The sequence below is a fragment of the Silurus aristotelis genome (genome assembly GCF_946808225.1).
Source record: "Silurus aristotelis genome assembly, chromosome: 12".
NCBI classification, from domain to species: Eukaryota; Metazoa; Chordata; class Actinopteri; order Siluriformes; family Siluridae; genus Silurus; species Silurus aristotelis.
Window position 1 is genome coordinate 17,318,990 of NC_139585.1, and position 21,057 is coordinate 17,340,046.

Genomic DNA, 21,057 nt, shown 5'->3' on the forward strand with positions numbered 1-21,057 from the left:
GAAATACTTGTAGTGTACATTCACAAAAATATATTTTATGTGTCTTGAATAGCAATAAGATGTTCACACAATGGCACTTTACCTTTTTTATTCAAATGAATATATTTCATACAAATCTAATCAGTGTTATACATTTTAAAGTCATATTTTTGTAGTAAATATCTGTTTTCCATATTAAAGTGTCAGTACAGAAAACCAATGCATTGCAATGCAATCTTCTTTGATTGACTCATGACATAACTACCAAACAATATATATCATGTCTTCTCGTCTACTAACATGTAAGATAGTTAAAGTGTGTCATCTGCCAGTATGCACAAACACTTACATAACCACTGGCTGAAGTATTGGAAAGCTTGTGTGGGTTTTCCTGACTGATGTTCAGAACTTCCAGCTCCATTCTCTATCCATTGTAGCAAAGCCTGCAAGAGACATTTCACATTAAACTAATGTGTCAGATAATTAAAGTTAATTATTTGAGACAGGTAACATTTTGGCTCCTTCAAGAAACCATCCTACCTTGTACCTGTCAGCAATCCTAAAGCCAATGGCACACTGTAGTTTCCTGAGGCAGATGGGGCAAAGATCAGGTGGACGACGATCTGATTCGTCTAAATGGTTAGATCCTTGCATAACACACTGGAGCCATTGGCAGTGCTTGACCCCAAATATGTGCCCAATCTCATGAGTCAAAGTCTGCCAATACAGCAGAAAAAAACTAAACATCATAAATAAGAATTCAAAACTGATATTCTAAAATCATTAACACAAACCCTGAGCAATAATTCAAGATATATATATATATATAGTTAAGAGGACGGGGGGGGGGGGGGGGGATGGGGTATGGAGACGGATAATCCGCTATGGCGACCCCTAATGGGAGGAGCCGAAAGAAGATGATGATATATATTAGGGCTGTCAAAATTACAATATAAAATTTTTTTTTAATAAAAATTGAGATCAAAATGTAAATAATAACATCATCGCAAATTTCTTTTTAACAGCACAAATTTTATTAACACGCAAATCATGCTGCGTGCATTTCTGTTTGACCATTTTTCATTAACAACATGTATAAATAAATTTAAAAGAGGCGAAATTAAAACCAGGATTGCAACAAATTTATTCACATCCTTTATTTAGTCAAAAATATAAAAAAGAAAATTTCAATAAAATATAATATTTAATCACTAAACATTTGTTTTACTCACCAAGTCTTAAATCTAGAACAGATAAAAAATGTGCGATTAAGTTGCGATTAAACGCGAGTTAACTCATGACGATCATGCGATTAATCAAAATTAAATATTTTAATTGATTGACAGCACTTATATATATATATATATATATATATATATATGTGTGTGTATATATATATATATATATATATATAGAGAGAGAGAGAGAGAGAGAGAGAGAGAGAGAGAGAGAGAGAGAGAGAGAGAGAGATAGATAGATAGATAGATAGATAGATAGATAGATAGATAGATAGATAGAAGTAATTTCACTCTGCTTATAATAACATTTTTACATAAATATTGTACACTCATGGTTTAAATAGGGTTGGAAATACTATTTTGAGGTCCAGTCACACCTTACAGGAGCGGAGGAGCAGAGTGCTGCTGATGGGAGGTGTGTAGTAGCTCTGGAATACACTGTAGTCCCCTGGCTTCAGTTTTATTGCCTTCTTTAACCGTCCGGCATAACTCCTTTTGTAGAAATCATTATCATACCTAGCAAAGCTGAAAACGCCCATACCTTCAAGACAGAGTGCTTATAGTTAGACCAACTGTTCACAGCAATTTGTGCACAAAGGATACAATTATAAACGTAAATGTTATATAAAACTTTGTCTCATTACTTAAAAAAAATATATATATTAGTGTTTACATTTTACCAGCTTATAAAAATGTATTTATGTAATTTAAGCTGTCTTGTTTATTAGATTTTAAAATTAACACTAGTGACAAAAAGAAAGAAAGAAAGAAAGAAAGGTTTATTTGCTACATATACATTATAGCACAGTAAAATTATATATATTATTTTGCATATCCCAGCGTGTCAGAATGCTGGGGTCAAAGTCCTGGGTCAGCCATGATACAGCAACCCCGGAGCAGATTGGGTTAAAGGCCTTGTTTAATGGGCAGCTTGGCCAACCTGGGGCTTGAACCCCCAACCTTCTGACCAGTAATCCAAAGCATTAACCACTGAGCTACCACTTCTCAAAAAGCCATATCCTGAATGTGCAAACTTTAATTTGGTCATAAACCATAACAGGGAAATGCAAAAAAAAGATAGCATGCTGAAAGGCAAATCTGACAATAACACCAGTGAGATATCACCTTCAGTGAGTGACGCTTGACCAAAGACAAAGTTCCAGGAGTCTTTTGGGTACAAATCAATCATGGTGATACCAACAATGCAAAATGCATCTTTTGGCTTCCTCTTTTTCAAAAATTCCAACAGGTCTCCTATGAAAAGGGAGAAAAAGTTTGGAGAAAAAAACCCTGAATATAACAAGACACAAATAAATTGAAAAAGTGAAAGAGGTGAATAGATGAAGATAACCAAAGAGCTACGCCACAATTTTCTAGTCTGTAGACTGACTGCCCTCTGCAGGGCATCGGCTAAAGTGGCCTAAATCCATCTCAACATTTTCCAAGCAGACACAATAGGCATGCCATATTAAATATAGTGTTTACCTGCATGAAGCTGCAGGTTATTTGTGTTCCTGTTGACACGAAATGCGCAGTTAGTGGCTGCTACAGTTACAGTTGGTAAAAGCTTGACCATCAGGCCATAATAAAATGCCTCACAGTATTCCCTCAGCCACTCCACATACTGCTCAGTGATCCCTGCTCCATCCCCAAAGGACCCTGTGGACCACATAAACATGTTACAAGCAACTTACCCTGTTATACAACATTGCATCATATGAGGAGGTTTTGACTAACCAATAGTTTGTATATAAATAGTCTTGTGGCCGGAGTCGGGTGTACTGCGGTATGGGTTGCTGTAGAAGCTCTGGAAGTCCTGAGGATCTTCAGGGTGGGCAGAAATCCAGTCAGAATCAGAGTGAATGGTGATTGCAGTAAAAAGTGGACTGACAGGGAGGAGACCCTCCTCAAGAAACCGCTTTTCCTCTCTGCTGTACTCCTCATAGACCTCTATGAGATCCTTACGAGTAGAGAGAAGGACTGAGCGAAGCTTCTCCACAGGATGTTCTAGGCACTGCATCTGGAGTGTGTTATCTCAGCAGTTTATGATACTAAAGGACCCTTCAAGATCTATGGATGAAACTTTCACAAGGCACTAGTTAAAATTACATCCATTAAGTAACACTTCCATGCACACATCAGCTGAGGTGCAACTCAAAGGTTCCTATCTCCAGTCCCTTTCTCACTCCTGAACACACGAGACAAGATTCATATATCTTATCATGTCAGTCAGGAAGTGTGTGTTGGAAGCAAGGACACCCTACAAATGTGCAGCTCAGTGGATCCCCGGGACTGAATTAGAGATTTTTTAAAAACTAATACAGGTCCTTCTAAATCTGTTATCTCCTGCTTCTATGCTTTTCGGTTTCTATAAACATTTACAACTACAGGAAACATTTCCGTTCATCCATACTGACGCACAAAGCCTTTACCGCAGTTCTGATGAAGATCTTTAATGTCACATGTTGCTGATATGTGAATTTCTCTTCACGGCTGAACCCTAATTAAAGCGATAAACACAGACAGTGTGGAGGAATGTGAATCTCCTGGACTTTCCCCAGAGTGAGATCAGAACTGCTTTCGCTTTAAATTACCTTTTCTGATTCACATTAATTACCTGTCATGCTAATGGAAAGGCTTGTCACAGGAAAACCACAATTCGCTGATCAAACATACAATCTTCAAACTATTACAAAATAGTTTACTATTACGCCAGTAAACAAAACAACACAGAAAAACAGCGAAAGGACGTCAAACCAGGGGGTGACGTCATATTACTAAATCACGTGTTGTGGCTGTTAGCAGCTTTGTGAGGGTTTCCGGGTTTGAGCCTTCTTCAAGATAAAAGTTACAAATCGATATATTATACATCTATAGAGCACAACCCTATCTGTCAATACATTTGACCGTGCTTTATAAATCACTTTCATTCAAAAAACACGACTCCTGTTATTCACAGACCACAGACACAGTTCTTATGCTGTAAAAAACAAAAGTGAAACCATCTTGCTCTTAATCATGGCCAACATGTGCGTCAACAGCTCTTAACCAAATCTCTCACCTTTTCAACACATTGAAATCACATTGTGAAGAAAATGACCAAATTATTATTATTTAGAAAATATAGATTGAAAATTTGAGTTCATATTGAGGGCGTGAAAACCTCTTCTCGATCGTATTCCCTTCACACTGAATTTTTTCCCCGTATGAATGTAATGCGTTATTAATATATATTTTAATGGAACCACTTCATACTGTACAGGGTGGACCTGAAGCCTATTCTAGAAACAATCTCTCAATGTGCTGCCTGTTCATCTTATGGCAACTGAGGTCCACACCCACACCCCTTGAGAACAATGTACTTACCCAAATCATCTACTGGCATGCTTCGGTATGTGGGGAGCAAAATGAAGAATATTGTGAAACCCCATTGAAATTGAAAGAACATGCACAGAAACTGTAAGCAGAGTTCAACCTGAGCTCAGATTTAACTCCGAACACTGGAGCTGAGGTAGCAACAGTATTTGGTGCACCGCTGACCTGCCATTAATAAAGCTGGTAATAATCATTATTAATTATAACAAAAGCGTATTTGCAGTAAAACAGCATTTTAATGTAAATGTTAGCAGGAGATCAAGAACACCAACAAACTCAAAACTGAATTCTCTTTGTAAAACAGATGGCTTTAATCAACCAAAGATAGTTATGCAAAAAAAAAAAAAGAAAAAAAAGATAAAAGACTGACATTAAATGATATTGATACTGTACAAGAATAATTTCAGAACTAAACACTACAAGAAATTCTGTTGCTAAACTTGGGCACCAATCCCAGTTTTTTATGAAAGTCAGATTACAGGATGGTGATGAATAAGGTTTAGACCCACAGAACATAACGTTATGTATACAACCGGGTAGGCACTATAAAATATTCGTATTCTCAGTTAGCCAACATAAGATCTAAAAGGATTTTCTTATGAGGCCATCTTCATCACTGCCAAAAGCAGCCAGTGAAGTGACAAACTGAAATACACCAAAGTTATTAATAAACACCATATTTCATTTTGAGGGGAGTACTAAAGGTTTGTCTATTTTGGAACAAAATATACGTCATGAAATAAAAGAAAAGGAAGACAAAAAGCCCCACATACCACAAAATCCTGAAAACTGTTCACATAGGTTGTTCATTATTTATTAGCTAGGGCATACAGTCCGTTTGGCCTGAGCGGCTTCTGCACTGAAGGCATATGTACACATTTATTATTTTGGTACATTAATTGTGATAATCCACTTTAGGAAGTTTTTAATGCACAATTCTGTCTGCACTTCATTCGAGTGATAAGGCAAAAGTGAAAGATGACCAAGCAATTGTTTTTAAAAACAAACAAACAAACAAAGACTCTACAGACAAGGGCTTTATACAACATAGAATCTGTATAAAAAAAAAAAAAAACATTCAGGCTTTCCCTTTTATATGGCACAAAGACAATAGTACTAAATACACAGGTACCTTATAATAGAGTGCACCGATATGTGATACGTTTTTCATAGTGGGATATTACAGGACTCACTGAATCCTGAAATGGTGAAAAGGAATCTCTAATCCCGGTCATGGAAGTCCACCAATAACATGTCTATAACGTATATTTACAGCCCCTGAGTCTCAGCAGCTTATCATTCATCTTGGAGTGTGACTAACATTTACCACTTTACTTTAAGGCATGTCCAGACATGAAAACACACAAAAAATATTATCTTTAAATAAGTTCTTAAAATTTATATATTTTGCATTAATGGTCTGAACAGTGGTAGTGGGGCAGTAGTAGCTTTGTGTCAGTGTAAGTTGCATCTGCCAAATAGAACAGAACCAACTGCTGGTCATAAGTGATGAATTCTTTAAATTAACACAAAACAAAATCTCTGTTCAGCACCAGTGGGATTATCCAGACTGGAGAAAAGTGTTGTACTGATTGTACTGACAGTAGCAGAGATGCTGTGTGTTCGATTAAATCACCAAACATGGTGGTGTTTTACAGTTTATAGTAAAATTTTAAATAAAACAATTAAAAGTGGCACTGATGGTAATAATATAGACAAGTGACTCAGCTAAATGGAATAAAACAGACAAAAAAACCTAACAAAAACAAAAAATAGGAGGGAAAGTAGTCACATCTTTGCAGGGAATAATTTGCCTGTGGGTTTTGCTTTTTTCAGGGTAGTTACTAAATCACTTGTACTAGAATTAAAACCTCATTAAAAGTGGAAAGCTCTTAAGCATTAGGGCAAGTCTGTCATTGTAACATAAGCTGCTTCAAATTTTCATGCAGGATCGTGTCCTTGACATCTCGGAAGACAAGGCGGATGTTCTCTGTGTTAATGGCCGTGGTAAAGTGATGGTAGAAGGGTTTCACCTGCTGTTCACGCCGCTTACCACGGAAGCATTCCACCAGGAACTTCTGTACATCGGCCAGATTGTGGGGATCTTCATTGAAGTCAGGAAAATATTCAGCAATAGACACAGTCTGTACTTTCTCCTCCAGCAGGTCTGTCTTATTAAGGAAAAGAATGATGGATGCTCTAGAAAACACGCGATTGTTGATAATGGTGTCGAATATGTTGAGTGACTCCATGAGCCTGTTGGTCTGACGGTCCTCCATTAGAACCTGGTCATACTCACTAGATGACGCCAAAAAGAGCACAGAAGTGACACAGTCAAAACACTCGAACCATCGTCGACGCTCTGACCGCTGCCCGCCCACATCCACCATCTTAAACGGAACGTTCTTAATCTCAAAGTCATACTCGTGGATGCCCTTTGTAGGCTTCCGTGCCAGAAGTATGTCCTGTTGGGTTGGTAAATAATCCTACAAATAAAATACATACACCAATAAATACATTTAAACCATAAAACAATCCATTGTGAAGCTAATTATAAATGATTAAATGCAAAATAACTTATGAATGAATTATCCTTTTTAAAATGGTCTATTTTTCAAGTTTAAAGTCAATAGATTTACCGGCGCTCCAATTCTATCCAAACTGTCCAGGAAATATTTTACTGATTCACCCTAAACAGAAAAAAAACAGAACATTACTATCCAGCAACTGACATTCGATCAATCCTATTTGACATCCAGCAACATTAAAAATATATATACACACACATGAATAGAAAATCAGTTATGAAATGTTACACAACTGTGCATTACGAGGTAATTCTAATTATTTCACATAACAGTTGTGACCTTTGCCCCTCAGTACTCAATCTTAAACAGTAAATCACCAGTTTTCCCCAATCCCTTATTCCCTCTTTATGTAGAGAACAGCACTGGGCTTTGAGTCAGGGTGACATTGTTTGAATTTGTTCCTGGATCTTAAAATTCACATGATTCAACAAATCCTGAAAGCACTGAACTGTAATTCAAAAGGGGCCAGGACTCCAAATAAAACGGTAAATTGCATCAAATTTACTCCAATACGCTGGAATTACCTCAATAATAATAATAAAAAAAAAATACCAAAAAAAAAAAAAAAAGCAAAAAAATGCTAAATGAAAAAAAAAGGGGAAGAAAAGATTCTGACCACATGACGGGTTTCACTTTCTGTTGTGAACCACCGTGTAACGACCCTCGTGTTAAGTCTAAAAAAATTAAGACTGTAGAAGGCAATAAGCAAATCTATAAAATATCTTGAAATCTTTTAAACAAACAAAAAACAATCTAATATAAAGACCACATCTGTTAGTCATTATCACTGTTTAATGAGGTGTGGCGTTGGACTAAATGGTTCAGCAATTATACCTACACAATATAGAATCTAAGGTCTAAGTGTGTATATAAATTTATATATAAATATTCATATTTGAAACAAATATGAGGTTCTACACAGATATATATAAGAGGTGCACTAATGTTCTTTGGCCTATCATTATTGGTTACAGAACTCCACAATTAATACACACACACACACACACACACACACACACACACACACACACACACACACACACACACACACACACCGCAAAACTCAAAGTAAATAGTTATTTAAACAATATCCCTATTCCAAATTCAGGAATAAAAAAAAAAAAAGTGTGTATCCATTCATAAAATATGTAACTATATTTATGTAGTTATGAGGCATGTCACAGAAATCATTTTCAGCTGGAAATAATACTATTTCAGCTAAAAAAATAAATAAATAAAATAAAAAGTTTAAATAAACATAAACCTTCATTTCTTTTAAGTGTAAAGATCTTGTCTGCCTCACACTTCTGGATTTAATCAAAGTAAAGTAAAATATAGATCTGTATTTCACCTCTTAGTGTATAACAATATTATAAATGTTACAATAATCAGAGTGGAAGGAAAAAATGATTTCAGCTTGCAACGAATCATGCCAAACAGAGCTCTGACACACACCACCAAACTAACTCAAAAAACAATTACAAAATGAAGTGGAGAAAGTTTTACAGCATGCCTGCAAGGTAGAGCACATTAACAGCAATATATTTACTTCCAACAATAACATAAAAACAATAATATCAATGAATATGGGCTGTGAATGTCATGTTCCAGGTGTGTGGTTCTTTTGGAAGTTTAAAAGAAAAACAAATAAAATATTCTCAATCACCAACATGGCATGTTTTATGTCCATATCTGTCTCCACTAACCCTTACACAGAGCTGTATGGCCCTTGTGATGATATATGGGCTGTGTGTGTGTGTGTGTGTGTGTGTGTGTGTGTGTGTGTGTGTGTGTGTGTGTGTGAAACTCACCAACTGGAACTCTCTTCTCCGGTCGTATGCACTCTGAATGCTGCTGTCAGCCCACAGGGTGTGGATGGAAGGCAGATAATGCAGGAAGACTTTGGTCTCCACAATTCCCTGAGCCATCATGGCCGAGCGTGTGTCGAAGGCCATCAGGACCTCGCCGTGTGTCTGGTTAGAGGAGTCTCCCCATGGGATGTGCAGCTTTTCTCTGGCATCCACCAGCACTCGGATTCCTACACACACACACACACACACACACACACACACACACATCCAATCACATCTGAGAGCACCTAAAAGTGATTAGATGTATAAAAGCACACACGTTGTGCTACTTTTTCCAGTTCAGACAGATTCCAATCAGCATATATGTGAAAGATGAGGCCATAAACACACACTGATTTCATTTTGAACAACAAAAACACAGGCTTAGCCAGCTAGCTAAGGGAAAAGAACCTTAAAACTATCCGAGCTGACAATTTTGTCAACCCGAGTCACTTTAGGAAGTAGTGGAAATGCTCATTTATCATCTCACGTGATTCAGTGTGGCGTGTAAAATGTGATTTTACCCGATTTTATCGACTGAAACGCGTAGTTTCGGGATAGTTTTGGGTGAAGTACAAGGCGTGGCGCGAAGCCGGAGAGTGAGCTGAAGTGAGAAGAGCTACTGCGGCTAACTCCGCTTCTGGTGACTTTTGTACGCGTTTACCTCGAGTCTTATCGCACAGAGAAAAAACTTCACCACTGAAATCACTTTTCACTGTAAAATAATCGAAGGGCGGAGTCCGGACACGCCAAAACGCGTTACCGACCGACAAAGAAACGTGTGCGGGGTTGATGAGAAAGTCCTACCTTTGATAATATTGCTGTAGATAGTAGCCCGGAACTCTTCTCTGGCCCGCTGATCGAAGTCCTGGCCATGAATTATGCGCATTTGCTTCAGGAAAGTTGACTTGCCGCTCTCGCCTGCTCCGAGCAGTAATATCTTCACCAGGCGCTTCACGTACGTCTTCTCCCGATTAATCAACCGGTCTATCTCTTTAGATTTCCTCTGCTGTTCGACTTCGTTGCTGGACAGCAGACAACTGGGGATACAAACTATCGCCGTCCGGGAGGGCAGGAAATCAGCCATTTTTGTAGTAACGACTTCATGGATCCCATCACTGACGAGGGCGCGCTCCCGTGCGCGTGCACAAAGCTGGGCGGTAACTTTCGCGTCGAGTTGCTCGGGCCGCAGCCCCTCTGCTGATCTCAGGTCACTGCGAGGGGACACAAAAAACCTTTGAAAATAAGTGATAAAATATGAATCGTGTTTAGAATTTCGAGATCGTAAACTGATCTGGGATATCTATTTGCTGTTTATTAGATGAACAAGTATCAGGGTGATAAGAATGTAACAAAAGATTTTGTAGATATGAGATATAAAACTTGCACTGATTTGTTACAAAGCGGTGCGTTTTCTTTGCCCGTAATTATTCGTTGCATTAAAATATATCAACCCACAATAGATTAAATAAAGTACACTTTATAAGTTGCAAACTGGCATTGTTTGTTCTATGAAGAAAGCCCATATAACAATGAGCCGGTGGTGAAGACGCGCCCTCTGCTGGTGTTGTGAGTGTAAAACAGCTCCCCTCGGCTTTCTCTGCAGGATGTGACAGGTTTTACTTGTGGGAGCGGAGCTGCTCGCTGATTGGCGGAGACCAGCATCGTCTTTGTGGATATCAATATGATAATAAGAAGAGATTAGACGCCGGGAGAATCGGAAATCCTTACACGCCTGCCCAAGAGCTCCTTAGCCATAATTTGTATTTCTTGGTCATTGTCAGTCATCAGACTGTCAGCAGCATTTTGTAATCGAAGAAAAAAACACACCAACATGACAATAAGAAACGTGCGGGATCATGGCCAACGTTACAGACCGCGGATGGCTTGTCTGAAAAAGGTGGGTTGACAACCAAAACATCATCATCATCATCATCATCATCATCATCATGCAAGATTTTTGTGTCATTCAGCACAACACATGGGTTTCCCAGCGTGATTTTCTCTATTGATTGACTGTGTAAACCTGAATTACTGTATGATTGTTTTCTTTGCCAATCTGAGTTTCACTGGGTTACAATTCTGTTGAATGAAATACATGAATATATTTGGTGCTTTTTGTTAATTTTTATACACCTGAATAACTCTATACTTCACCAGAACATTTACATGATCTTTGTATTTCCTTTTGCCTAATCAGGCGTATATAAACATATACAGCCACACTGCACTGTAAGAATTACTTATTAATAGTGTTGTTACTGTGCCAGACAGTGTCTCGTCAAATATTTATTTGAATAAAATGAGCAATAAAGAACACCTGTGTGCTAAACTATCTTGAGCCTGTTAGGCAGTCCTTCTACCTGCAAATAAATTGTCCACTATATTAGGTATAAGAATTAGTGTCGTTTTATCACCACCTTGTCGCTACAATGAAATCACACACAACAACAATGCCTGCGTGAAATCACATTTTGAAGTAAACAAATGAGTGGTGTTGTGCGCAAAAAATCAGACACTTAGTTGCTTTGGAATTATAAAAGACCAATCATTTGGCTAACAACTCTCTGTGATCAGGATGATGGTGCATGAGTCCCCAAATCATCTTCAAAAGCCAGACACCCTTAGAAAGCTAATAGCAACTTCAAACAGCTATAGAGAGCCACCAATCAATCAGCCGCTATATTTCAAAGAGGTCACCCATCAGAAAATGAAACAGCATGTGAGAATCCAGCAGAGATGACTTCATGCTGGAATATTACAGGCTTCAGACCTTATAGCAGTTTACCTGTTGACAGTGGAAAGAGTGCTTTTGTTATTAAAAGGTTTGCATTTGCTTAAATGTTTATAACCAAAAAATGTTGGTTAGCAGTAGGACAGCATGGAGTCAGCTTGGATTATGAATAAATGCCATAATGGATTTACATACATTTGTTAGACATGTACATTAATACTTCTTGGGATTCACTGAATGAATTTCCATCCCTTCCATCCTATCTGCAGTCTTACTCATATAGGCCAGGATGCTTTGCTGGGAAATTATATGCAGACTGATGAATATTAACCACTTAATTTCCATATGTGAAGAACAGAGGCTTGTTAAAAATTGAATGAATGACAAATTATCATCCAATTTAGCTAGGAATGACACTGAAGTTGCAGAAATATCATTAATATTTTATTTATACAGCACTTTATTCACACAAAGAAACACAACTTCTGCATTATTTATTTTGTAGAATTGTTTACCATCTTTTTTTTGACTGTAATAGTGTCATGTTCCCTTTGCGTTAGTATGTTTTATTTTAATTTTGTATATATATTGACAGATGGAGGCTGTGGTGTTGGAAATGCAGGACCCTAAGACTGGAGTAAAGTCACAGACCCAGAGACTTGTCATCACCACCATCCCTCATGCCATCACAGGTACAGACATACTGCTTCAAATGTCTTATTGTGTGTGGGCATGGAGACTGTAATGCAATAGAGAATCTTGTGAAATACACCTATTAGTACAAGACAATGCTTGGGACACTAATAGCTTTGACCTGCAGAGATTCTCCCACAATGCATTGGATTCCTGAGATTACTAGTTTCTGTATTTCAGTGAAACATGCATTAGAGTCCTCTTATGAAGTATCCATTGCCATGACAACCTTAGTGTGACTGGCTGCACTGAGTCCCTCCTTGAGACTGTCTGGTCTTAGGGAGAAAAGGCTTCTCTCTGCTTCATGCTTAGCTACAAAATCATGAAGAATCTGAGATGTAAAATGGGGGCAACCCATTTTCCTCTTTGTGCAATATGGGTAAAGTTATTCTTAGTACTGTTTGTGGAAAGTGTGTTAAGCATGGGGAGGACACCTGAGGTGTTGATGAATGATTTAGTGAAATCGCATGGATTGGATCAGCAGGCCCACCCTTCCTCCTCACTAATAAAGCTGCTCTGATTAAATCGCACAAACTCCTACTTATTTGGCCACAAATTAAGAGAGCTCATGCTCACCCTGCACAAGTGAACCCAGTCATGACAATTGTTTTAAGATGTTCCAATGAGTTTACCCAAAAGCCTGTGTTTTTAAATTAAACATGTACAGAGGTTACATGAATATTTAAACTGGTGCTTAACAAATAGAAGAACATTCATGTAAATTATAGATTTGTGTTGTTATGGTAATGGGTCCAACCGTAGTATGGATTTTCCGAAAGATGCTTGCAGTCAAGAACCTCTTATTCTCTTATTCTTATTCCACTGTCTAATATTTGGCCTTTTTTTTGGTACTCCTTTTGGCAAGTAAACGGTTTATTACAATAACAATGTCCCATGTGTACTGAGGTTAATCAACAACTAATTTCCAAGCCTGTCATGAGCTCACAGAAGTGTTGAGTAAGGAAAAAAATAACTGTTCTGCTCAGGGTGTATCAAAACACTGCATTTCTCTGTCTGTTATGCCATTAAAAAAAATAATATCTGTGATATCTGACTTCACTCCTAGACATTATCTGTACTATATGTGTATGTAATAGTTAAGGCTTCAAGTAATTAACATAGTAGATATTAGAGGAATAAGTGAATTGTTCTGTGCTCTTGGTTGCAACATTTGTCAATGTTCTCTGGCCTGGTGAAGTTATATTTCTTTATACTGACATAACCATACGCATATTTATTTCCCTCTCATTCAGGAGAAGATATGGTTGAATGGATTTCTAATTGTTTCAAAATCAATACTACTGGTAAGTACGGGCATTTTCATTCTGCCAGTCAAAAGAAGTCAAATCTTCTTGCTTTCTTAGAGACAGAAAGATATAGAGAACAGTTTGTGCAATTTGATTGCTAATTGCTAAATTGTATATTGTTGTTTTTTTTTAACCACACTAACTTCACAACACTTTGACATTCTGACAATGAGTGAAGTTGCTTACTGGGGTTTAGCCCGCCTTAATGTGCATGCTAAAATCGAAATTGTTTATACAAGTGTGTAGTAAAAAAAAACAATATATAAGCTTTATCATTTGTGTAAGATAATGGTTCTGTCTTATTTGACTGTAGAGGCACAAGCCTTGGGCACCATGATAGTGGCATTTGGATACATTTACCCACTGCAGGACCACAAGAAACTTATTCTCAAACCAGATGCCTCTCTCTATCGTTTTCAGGTAACCTTAAAGAATCTACCTCAGACAGTGAACTTTTTTTTTTTTTTTACAGAGGATTTATTTTTACGATCACTGTTTATGATAATGATATTAATAAGATTAAAGTTGCTTGTTATTCTTTCACAGACACCATATTTCTGGCCTGCACAGCAGTGGCCAGTGGAGGATACTGATTATGGTCAGTGTTATACTTGTTTTTTTCCAGCAAATATTTATACAGACATTTTATATTTATACAGGTTTTTTTATGTAGTAATTGCTGAACATCTGTCAATGAATGTTATATTATTTAAAAAGGGTTAATTATGCTCTATAGAAAATCTAATTGCTATATTTGTGAATTTTCCAGCAATATACCTGGCAAAGAGAAATATACGTAAAAAGGGAATGTTAGAGCTGCATGAACAGGTAAGACTAATATCAGGCCACTGGTTCTATGGTATGTGTGGTGTTTATTATATGGAAAATAATACAGATTTTTAACCAGGAGCAGTACAGTCATCTATATAAATGGATGAATCACAAGTGGGACTTCATAGTGATGCAGGCAAAAGAGCAGTACAGGTCTGTCAGTTTTATATATTATATATCAATTATTTCACTGGTGTCTGTTACATTTACAGTCACTCTTAAAAGCTTAGATGCTAGATTACAAGTGCATCACTATGTGTTTACTCCACACACAGGGCAGGGAAAGAGAGAAAGAAACCAGATCGGGTGGTTTTTGACTGCCAAGAGCGAGCCTACTGGGTAGTACACAGACCACCAGTAAGAGAATAAAGCAAACATTATGACTTTTTTTTATCAGTAGTTAAATAGGGCAAATACAATTTCTATTATGCATTATTTATTCATTATTATCTTTAATTTAAAACTGCATTGTGTAGATTCCATGTCGATTCAAAACTGTATGCTGAAATCATTAATAAGTCATGTGTTATTCAGAGAAACATCATTTTACTGTAAAATGTGACTGTATATCTATATACAATCATACATTTTTGCATTCTAAATGAAAGGAATTTACTTTTGACTCATATCAAATGACATGGATGAAATGTAATGTAATATTATTCCTACTATTCACCAAACAGCCAGGAACAGTTAGTGGGATGGACTATGGACTGGAAAGACTTGTAGATCCCAATCAGGAGGAGGTAAAAAGGTAAGTTACAGTTGTAGAGTTATCTCTGTGTACAAGCACAGCATATGCATAGTGCTGAGACTTCATCTGCTGCAGAAGAAAGTAGATGAATCTAATCTCTCAAGGACACTATCAGCTTATATGCAAGAGGATTTATACTATACTAATCTCACAGTTGCTGTGCAGATGAGCTTGCTAAACTTAGACATGATACTTTAAATTGGTTGGGCTAGAAGATGACTATGATATTAGATAATTCACTCATCAGGATTTTGATATAAAGCTTTAAATCTGATCGTTTTTCTATTGTCTCTCTTTTATTTTCAGATTTATTTTCCTGACATTTCTGAAACGACTGACTCCTATGTGAAAGGAGATACCAGATGGAGATTGTCTTTACCTAATGTGAATTTATTTTTCAAATATACTTAATAATTAAATAAGAATCATGAGTATGTCATTTAATGTATATTGTGGCTAAAATATTATGGAGACGATTGTTTATTCCACATAGAAAGCAGTGATATGAGTTATTGTCCAGGTCTATTTTTAATTATATTTCAGAAAAAAACATCTGACTTCTACAGAAGAACTGTAAGTGGAAACCTTACATATATTTTTAATGTTACATTGCATATGTATGTGGAACGCATGCACACCTCCTCATTTAAGTACACATCCAATCAAACAACAGCACACTGCATAAAATGCAGATATTGGCCAAGAGCTTTTATGAATGTTCACTTCAAACATTAGAATGGCAAAGGGTGTAATTGAGTACAACTGCTGATGTCCTTTAAAAATTTAAAGTGTCTAGAGTTTACACCGAATGGTGCAGCAAAACAAAAACATTGAGTGAGCAACATTTTTATAGGTGGAAATACCCAGTCAATATAGAAAAGTGAAATGAAAATGGTCTTAACCAAACACTTACTATTTACAACCCTGATACACGGAAAAGCATCTAAATATTTAGATACTTCCTGTCAGCTCAGACCAGTCTGGCCACTCTTCTTTTTTTTTTTATTCGCCTTTTTGTGTGTAAACTGTTGTGTAAACTTTATGCAAAATTTTAGATTAGTCGTTTCTCGAACCAGCTCATCCAGCATTAACAGACATTACCATGACTAAAGTCACTGAGATCACATTATTTCCAATTTTCATGTTTGATGTAAACATTAAATGAAGCTCTTGGCCCGTATCTGCTTAATTTTATGCACTTTGAGGTTCCCACATGGTGGTTGATTGGAAAATACATCAACATTCAGGTGTACATTGCACTTTACAGCAAATCCTGTAATTAGATCATTATTAATGAATAAATTCAATTAATAATAAATTTTTTAAAAGAATGCCAAAATGAAAGCATTTTTTTCATGCGAGAGTGTGTGTGAATAAGTTACTTAAATGTTTTTATATATATGGCACATTTGAACACGTATTAGCTAATTATTTTATCTTCTCCCTGCTGCAGATCATCTTCACTCAACAGTGCATCATGAGACCAAGAGTGAAGTCCTCTGTGTCTATTGGGGCGTATGTCATATATCAAACCATTTTGCATTGTGAGAAAATAGTTTTAAACGTTTTTTTTTAATACCCAAAATGACGTATAATCCTGTTGTGTCTCACTGCAGCATTGTCAAGTACACAACAACGTACAAACAACATGACCCCTTCCTTTATCCATGCCTTCCAAGCAGCCCATGGTTAACAGATGATGTCACTTACTGGGACCTTAACATGCCCAAGTAAATATATTATTTTCTTATTTAGAATTATGGTGGTACTTTTGTGCGAGGTTGGGTAATAAACAGCTTGTGTTTTTGCTTGAAGTGTTGAAAATCCTACAAAAATGAGAGTGGAGCGCTGGACTTTTAGCTTTGGTGAACTGCTTTGTGATCCACGTGGACGGGCAGATTTTCGCCTTTTTCTGAAAAAGGAGTTCAGTGGTATGTAACATGAAATAAACATGTATAAACTTATTGCTTCTGAAACACATTTACACCAGTGCTGTACACAAATGATCACATTTCAGACAGTTTCAAAATTTTTACATTTATGCAAAGCACATGACACTTATAGGACACAGTTACAATGATGTCATAACACAGACAGCAGTGTGTCTGTTTTCATTGTGTTATGAGATTGGGAATTGTTTTCTCTTGATTAAAAGGAGAGAATCTTGCATTCTGGGAGGCATGTGAAGATCTGAAATGGGGGGCTGCAGCTACAATGCAAGAGAAAGCCCAGCAGATCTACAAGTAGGTGTAACACTACATATTTTTGTGTTATGAAATCTACTCAAGTATTTCTTGTACAAGACATTATACACAATCCTCTTCATCTTATGGTGCTTTCTAAGACTTTCTTTTTTCTAAGACATTTATCATTTGAATGACTTTAGTTAAATCTTTTTTAAGGACGTTTCTAGCTCGTGGAGCACCTCGTTGGATAAACATTGATGGAAAGACGATGGAAATCACTGTGAGGGGTCTGTCTCACCCACATCGCTATGTCCTGGATGCTGCCCAGACTCACATCTACATGCTCATGAAGAAGGTTAGCCATATCCCCTGAAACCGTCAGCACCAATAAGATAAATAAAATTCTGATTTTAGAATTTTTGCTTTGCATTCAGGATTCTTATGGGCGATATCTTAAATCCTCTGTATTTAAAGACACCCAGAAAAAGGCTGTTGCTCCTGAGCCACATAAATTCAGGTTTGCTTTAATGTGCGAAGTATTAAGAATAATATATTTCTTTTATTGGAATGGTGTCGGTAGCAAGAGACATAGTGCAAATGCGATAACATGCCTGACATTTTGTTTTCTCTTAGTGATGCACAGCTGGAGCAGAATGCCAAGAAGCGAAGGCCCAGCCTGAGTCCCATCATCCTGAGACAGCAGGAGGAGGCGCAAAAAGCCAAGCTGGCTGCGAGCGGCCCTGTGGACATCACACAGGTTATGAGCAAACTGGCTCAAAAAAAATGAGGAAATAGAATAAACATAGCCGAAGCATTTTCACAGACTAAAAGATAACACGTCATTTTTTTCCTGAATGCTTCGCTAAGTAGTATACAATAGATTTAGGCAATTTACTCCGTAAATACTGCAGACTGCTACATTTTAAATAATGATTTTATTTAGTAGCCTGCTCTATTAAGTAAGGAATTTTATTATATACCTAGTTTCTCATTGCTCATTTGTAATTAACTATTTGTTTCACTGTTACTATTTAATCACATGCTTTGTATTGAATAACTAAATATTAAGCTTATGCTTTATGGGATTAATTTTAAGGGATGATATGTTGAATGTGTTTGTTCTGTAGTCCATTTTTTTTCATTGTACATCAGTGTCATGTCATTCTCGCATTTTTTTGTGTTCGACCTTTCACTTGCAAATAGTCCCTTTTGAGGCAAACCATTCTGTCCATTTCAGTGTTCTTAATCATACATATAATAAAGTTTTACATATTTTCCCAATTTGTTCCTGTCCATGTTGTCATATCATGTGTCTGTCCTTCATTAAATGTCATTGTTTTTCATGTTTTTTCATGATATTGTAAAGTGTAAAAAATTACAGTATCACAAAAAGTGCTTTTCATGCTTTTGTCTGCTTGACAGGACCATACAAGTTTGAGTTTATTGTATATGAGCAGTTAAAATGTGGTGCTTTGCGTACAGTTCTCTCATACTGAACACTGAATGTTCAACATGGCACCTCATGACCAAAGTGAAGTTATCTTTATACACAAGCAATACAGTGTATGAGCAGATAGGAATGACTGCAATTGTGGTTAGTCATTATTACTATTCATCAATAATTATTAGTCATTAGTGATTATAAGAAAAAAAGTGTTCAACTAAGGTTAAATTATAACCATCTAAATAATGAATTATGACTCCAATGGTGTTCCACTTGAAAGAGTTTCTTAATTGTAAACAATCTGTTACACAGTTCTACATCGAACCTTTAAAAAGTTTCCCAGATGGACAAATTCATGTTCTATTCAATCATAATAGCAATTTATTATTAGATAATAGGTAAAAAAAAAAAAAACAGGAATTGTTCATGTGCATTTAGATTTATGCATGGTTATCCATTAATCATTATATCATTATAAAAATAAATTTAAATAGCATAGGGTTAGGGTTAGGGCAGCCATAATGGCATATACAACATTATTTTTTATTTGTTCTTTCTTTGTGTTTTGTTTGTTCTAAAGGTTTTAATTACATTTGACTTTGGCTATTTAAACCTTTTGCTTCCTGTGTATTGCAGCTGTGTCGGTACACAGCGCCTGTGCCACACTTGGCTGTGTACACAGGTATGTGTGAGTCCCAGTCCACTGCCTCCCCGGGACTAATGACCCTGCCCAACAGTGCAGTGTGTCCTTCCCCAATAAGCGTGGCCATTGACAGCACCCCAGCCTCCGAGAGAAGATTTGACTGTGGGGTGCCTGTTTCATCTCATATCCCATCTATCACTGAAAGCTCGGAGGTCTCCGTTTCAGAGGATAGTCAGCCTATTGCATCCAAGTCCCGTGTAGCCCTATCACTCAGCAGAATCCTTCGGCGAGGATGTAATGCGCCGTCCATGTTTGCTAGTCTCTCACCAAAATGTGCTGTTACAGCAGGGGGAGGAAGAGTACAACCACTTGAAGTAGTGGAGCAACTTGCACAGCCCCAGCCCAAGAGGATTGCAAAGTTAGTGAAACCCACAAATAAGACACACAAAATTCACATCTATGAAATAAGCCTGAGAGAATTCGGCCTGAGTGTTAATCCTATAATCCTATTCCTATCATACTACAGTTTTTTTCAGATCAAAGTCGACATCCCACCTGAATGCCGCATCTACCCCATTGACTCAGAAGATGAAGAAGAGGAGAGCCATGGTGCTGCACATGGGGGAGTCAAGGAAATCATATGCCCTTGGGAAACTGTCACCAAACATGATGGCGCAGGGTAGAGAGCTACTGTATGTACTACACAGAGGAAATGACAGACATGCAGAAAGATACATATATGTAATAAAGTGATCATGGTTCCCACCTAGGCATGCTCTGCAAGAAGATGTTTGAAGTAACAACATGTCAAACATGTCTGTATTTCTGATAGCTTTTAGGTAGTGCCTACATGTTCTAGTAGCTGGTGAAAAAGTACTTATATAGTATCATGGTAGTGGGATTTTATATTTGTATCTGCTTGTTCTGTTTGTGAGTATGACAAGTTGGGGCCTTATTTTAGCTGAGCTTACTTTTAGCAAAATCGTCACTAAGTTGTTTAGTAATGCAAAGGTTTTGTACTTGTTTATTATTTTGTATTTATCAAAAATGCATTGACATACACTGTTTAAAGAAATCATCAATATTTTCATAGTTTTCCTTAGTATCTCCAGCAAGACAGCACACGGGAAATGTACTGTCTGAATGTATTACCTTTAAAGCGTTTACAGTTCACTACAGAATGTGATCATTGTTCATATTTGACTTGTGTAAGTGCCTAAATAAAATATGTAAAAAAGAAGCTGGCTACTGCAAATGATGATGTAAATGATGTAACCTTTTACAAATGAGAAATTCACTGCATGAATCTGAGTCCATTGTGGGTCACATAAAATAATAAATAGCATATTCTGAGTTGTGGTGAAGAGGGTAACATTTCTGCCTCACAGTTTGAGTGTGTGAATATGTGTCTTGCAATGAACTATTATTTCATCCA

At 36.9% G+C, this 21,057-nt stretch overlaps 3 protein-coding genes across 5 annotated transcripts; 1 reads left to right on the forward strand and 2 right to left on the reverse strand.

Annotated features, from left to right (window-relative positions):
- Window positions 1-71: 71 nt before the first annotated feature.
- On the reverse strand, window positions 72-3,986 carry amz2 (archaelysin family metallopeptidase 2). Of its 2 annotated transcripts, none has more exons than XM_083556226.1 (7): window positions 3,835-3,986; window positions 2,955-3,299; window positions 2,703-2,876; window positions 2,343-2,471; window positions 1,595-1,758; window positions 520-696; window positions 72-422 (listed from the first exon to the last, which is right to left on the reverse strand). In XM_083556226.1, the coding sequence occupies exons 2-7, from the start codon at window positions 3,235-3,237 to the stop codon at window positions 291-293; spliced, it is 1,059 nt and encodes a 352-aa protein (XP_083412352.1). In that variant the 5' UTR covers window positions 3,238-3,299; window positions 3,835-3,986; the 3' UTR covers window positions 72-290. The 2 variants fall into 2 exon arrangements, with proteins under 2 accessions (XP_083412352.1, XP_083412353.1); XM_083556227.1 differs by lacking the exon at window positions 3,835-3,986 and adding an exon at window positions 3,650-3,706.
- Window positions 3,987-4,882: 896 nt separating this feature from the next.
- gna13a (guanine nucleotide binding protein (G protein), alpha 13a) lies at window positions 4,883-10,271 on the reverse strand. Its single transcript, XM_083556235.1, has 4 exons — window positions 9,838-10,271; window positions 8,992-9,218; window positions 7,232-7,282; window positions 4,883-7,078 (listed from the first exon to the last, which is right to left on the reverse strand). Exons 1-4 carry the CDS (start codon window positions 10,115-10,117, stop codon window positions 6,506-6,508), a joined length of 1,131 nt encoding a protein of 376 aa, XP_083412361.1. The 5' UTR covers window positions 10,118-10,271; the 3' UTR covers window positions 4,883-6,505.
- Window positions 9,327-20,670, forward strand: rgs9b (regulator of G protein signaling 9b). Of its 2 annotated transcripts, XM_083556217.1 has the most exons (19): window positions 10,633-10,930; window positions 12,360-12,456; window positions 13,711-13,761; window positions 14,078-14,184; window positions 14,311-14,362; window positions 14,534-14,592; window positions 14,672-14,748; window positions 14,871-14,952; window positions 15,279-15,341; window positions 15,893-15,922; window positions 16,803-16,864; window positions 16,966-17,079; window positions 17,165-17,280; window positions 17,505-17,592; window positions 17,752-17,890; window positions 17,970-18,052; window positions 18,169-18,292; window positions 19,616-20,040; window positions 20,149-20,670. In XM_083556217.1, the coding sequence occupies exons 1-19, from the start codon at window positions 10,865-10,867 to the stop codon at window positions 20,303-20,305; spliced, it is 1,992 nt and encodes a 663-aa protein (XP_083412343.1). In that variant the 5' UTR covers window positions 10,633-10,864; the 3' UTR covers window positions 20,306-20,670. The 2 variants fall into 2 exon arrangements, with proteins under 2 accessions (XP_083412344.1, XP_083412343.1); XM_083556218.1 differs by lacking the exons at window positions 19,616-20,040; window positions 20,149-20,670 and adding an exon at window positions 9,327-9,520 and having other exon boundaries at window positions 10,637-10,930; window positions 18,169-18,816.
- The last annotated feature ends 387 nt before the right edge of the window (window positions 20,671-21,057 follow it).

What these genes read in the sequence shown, in the direction of transcription:
- amz2 (XM_083556226.1), bottom strand. Translation starts at nt 3,237, where the DNA reads ATGCAGTGCCTAGAACATCCTGTGGAGAAGCTTCGCTCAGTCCTTCTC. An exon ending in TATTTATATACAAACTATTG is followed by an intron (nt 2,877 to 2,954) that starts GTTAGTCAAAAC and finishes TGTGGTCCACAG; the next exon opens with GGTCCTTTGGGGATGGAGCA. An exon ending in GGATTGCTGACAGGTACAAG is followed by an intron (nt 423 to 519) that starts GTAGGATGGTTT and finishes TGTCTCTTGCAG; the next exon opens with GCTTTGCTACAATGGATAGA.
- gna13a (XM_083556235.1), bottom strand. Translation starts at nt 10,117, where the DNA reads ATGGCTGATTTCCTGCCCTCCCGGACGGCGATAGTTTGTATCCCCAGT. An exon ending in GGAGAAGAGAGTTCCAGTTG is followed by an intron (nt 7,283 to 8,991) that starts GTGAGTTTCACA and finishes TTTTCTGTTTAG; the next exon opens with GGTGAATCAGTAAAATATTT. An exon ending in TGGATAGAATTGGAGCGCCG is followed by an intron (nt 7,079 to 7,231) that starts GTAAATCTATTG and finishes TTTTATTTGTAG; the next exon opens with GATTATTTACCAACCCAACA.
- rgs9b (XM_083556217.1), top strand. Translation starts at nt 10,865, where the DNA reads ATGACAATAAGAAACGTGCGGGATCATGGCCAACGTTACAGACCGCGG. An exon ending in GGATGGCTTGTCTGAAAAAG is followed by an intron (nt 10,931 to 12,359) that starts GTGGGTTGACAA and finishes ATATATTGACAG; the next exon opens with ATGGAGGCTGTGGTGTTGGA. An exon ending in CTGACTTCTACAGAAGAACT is followed by an intron (nt 15,923 to 16,802) that starts GTAAGTGGAAAC and finishes TCCCTGCTGCAG; the next exon opens with ATCATCTTCACTCAACAGTG.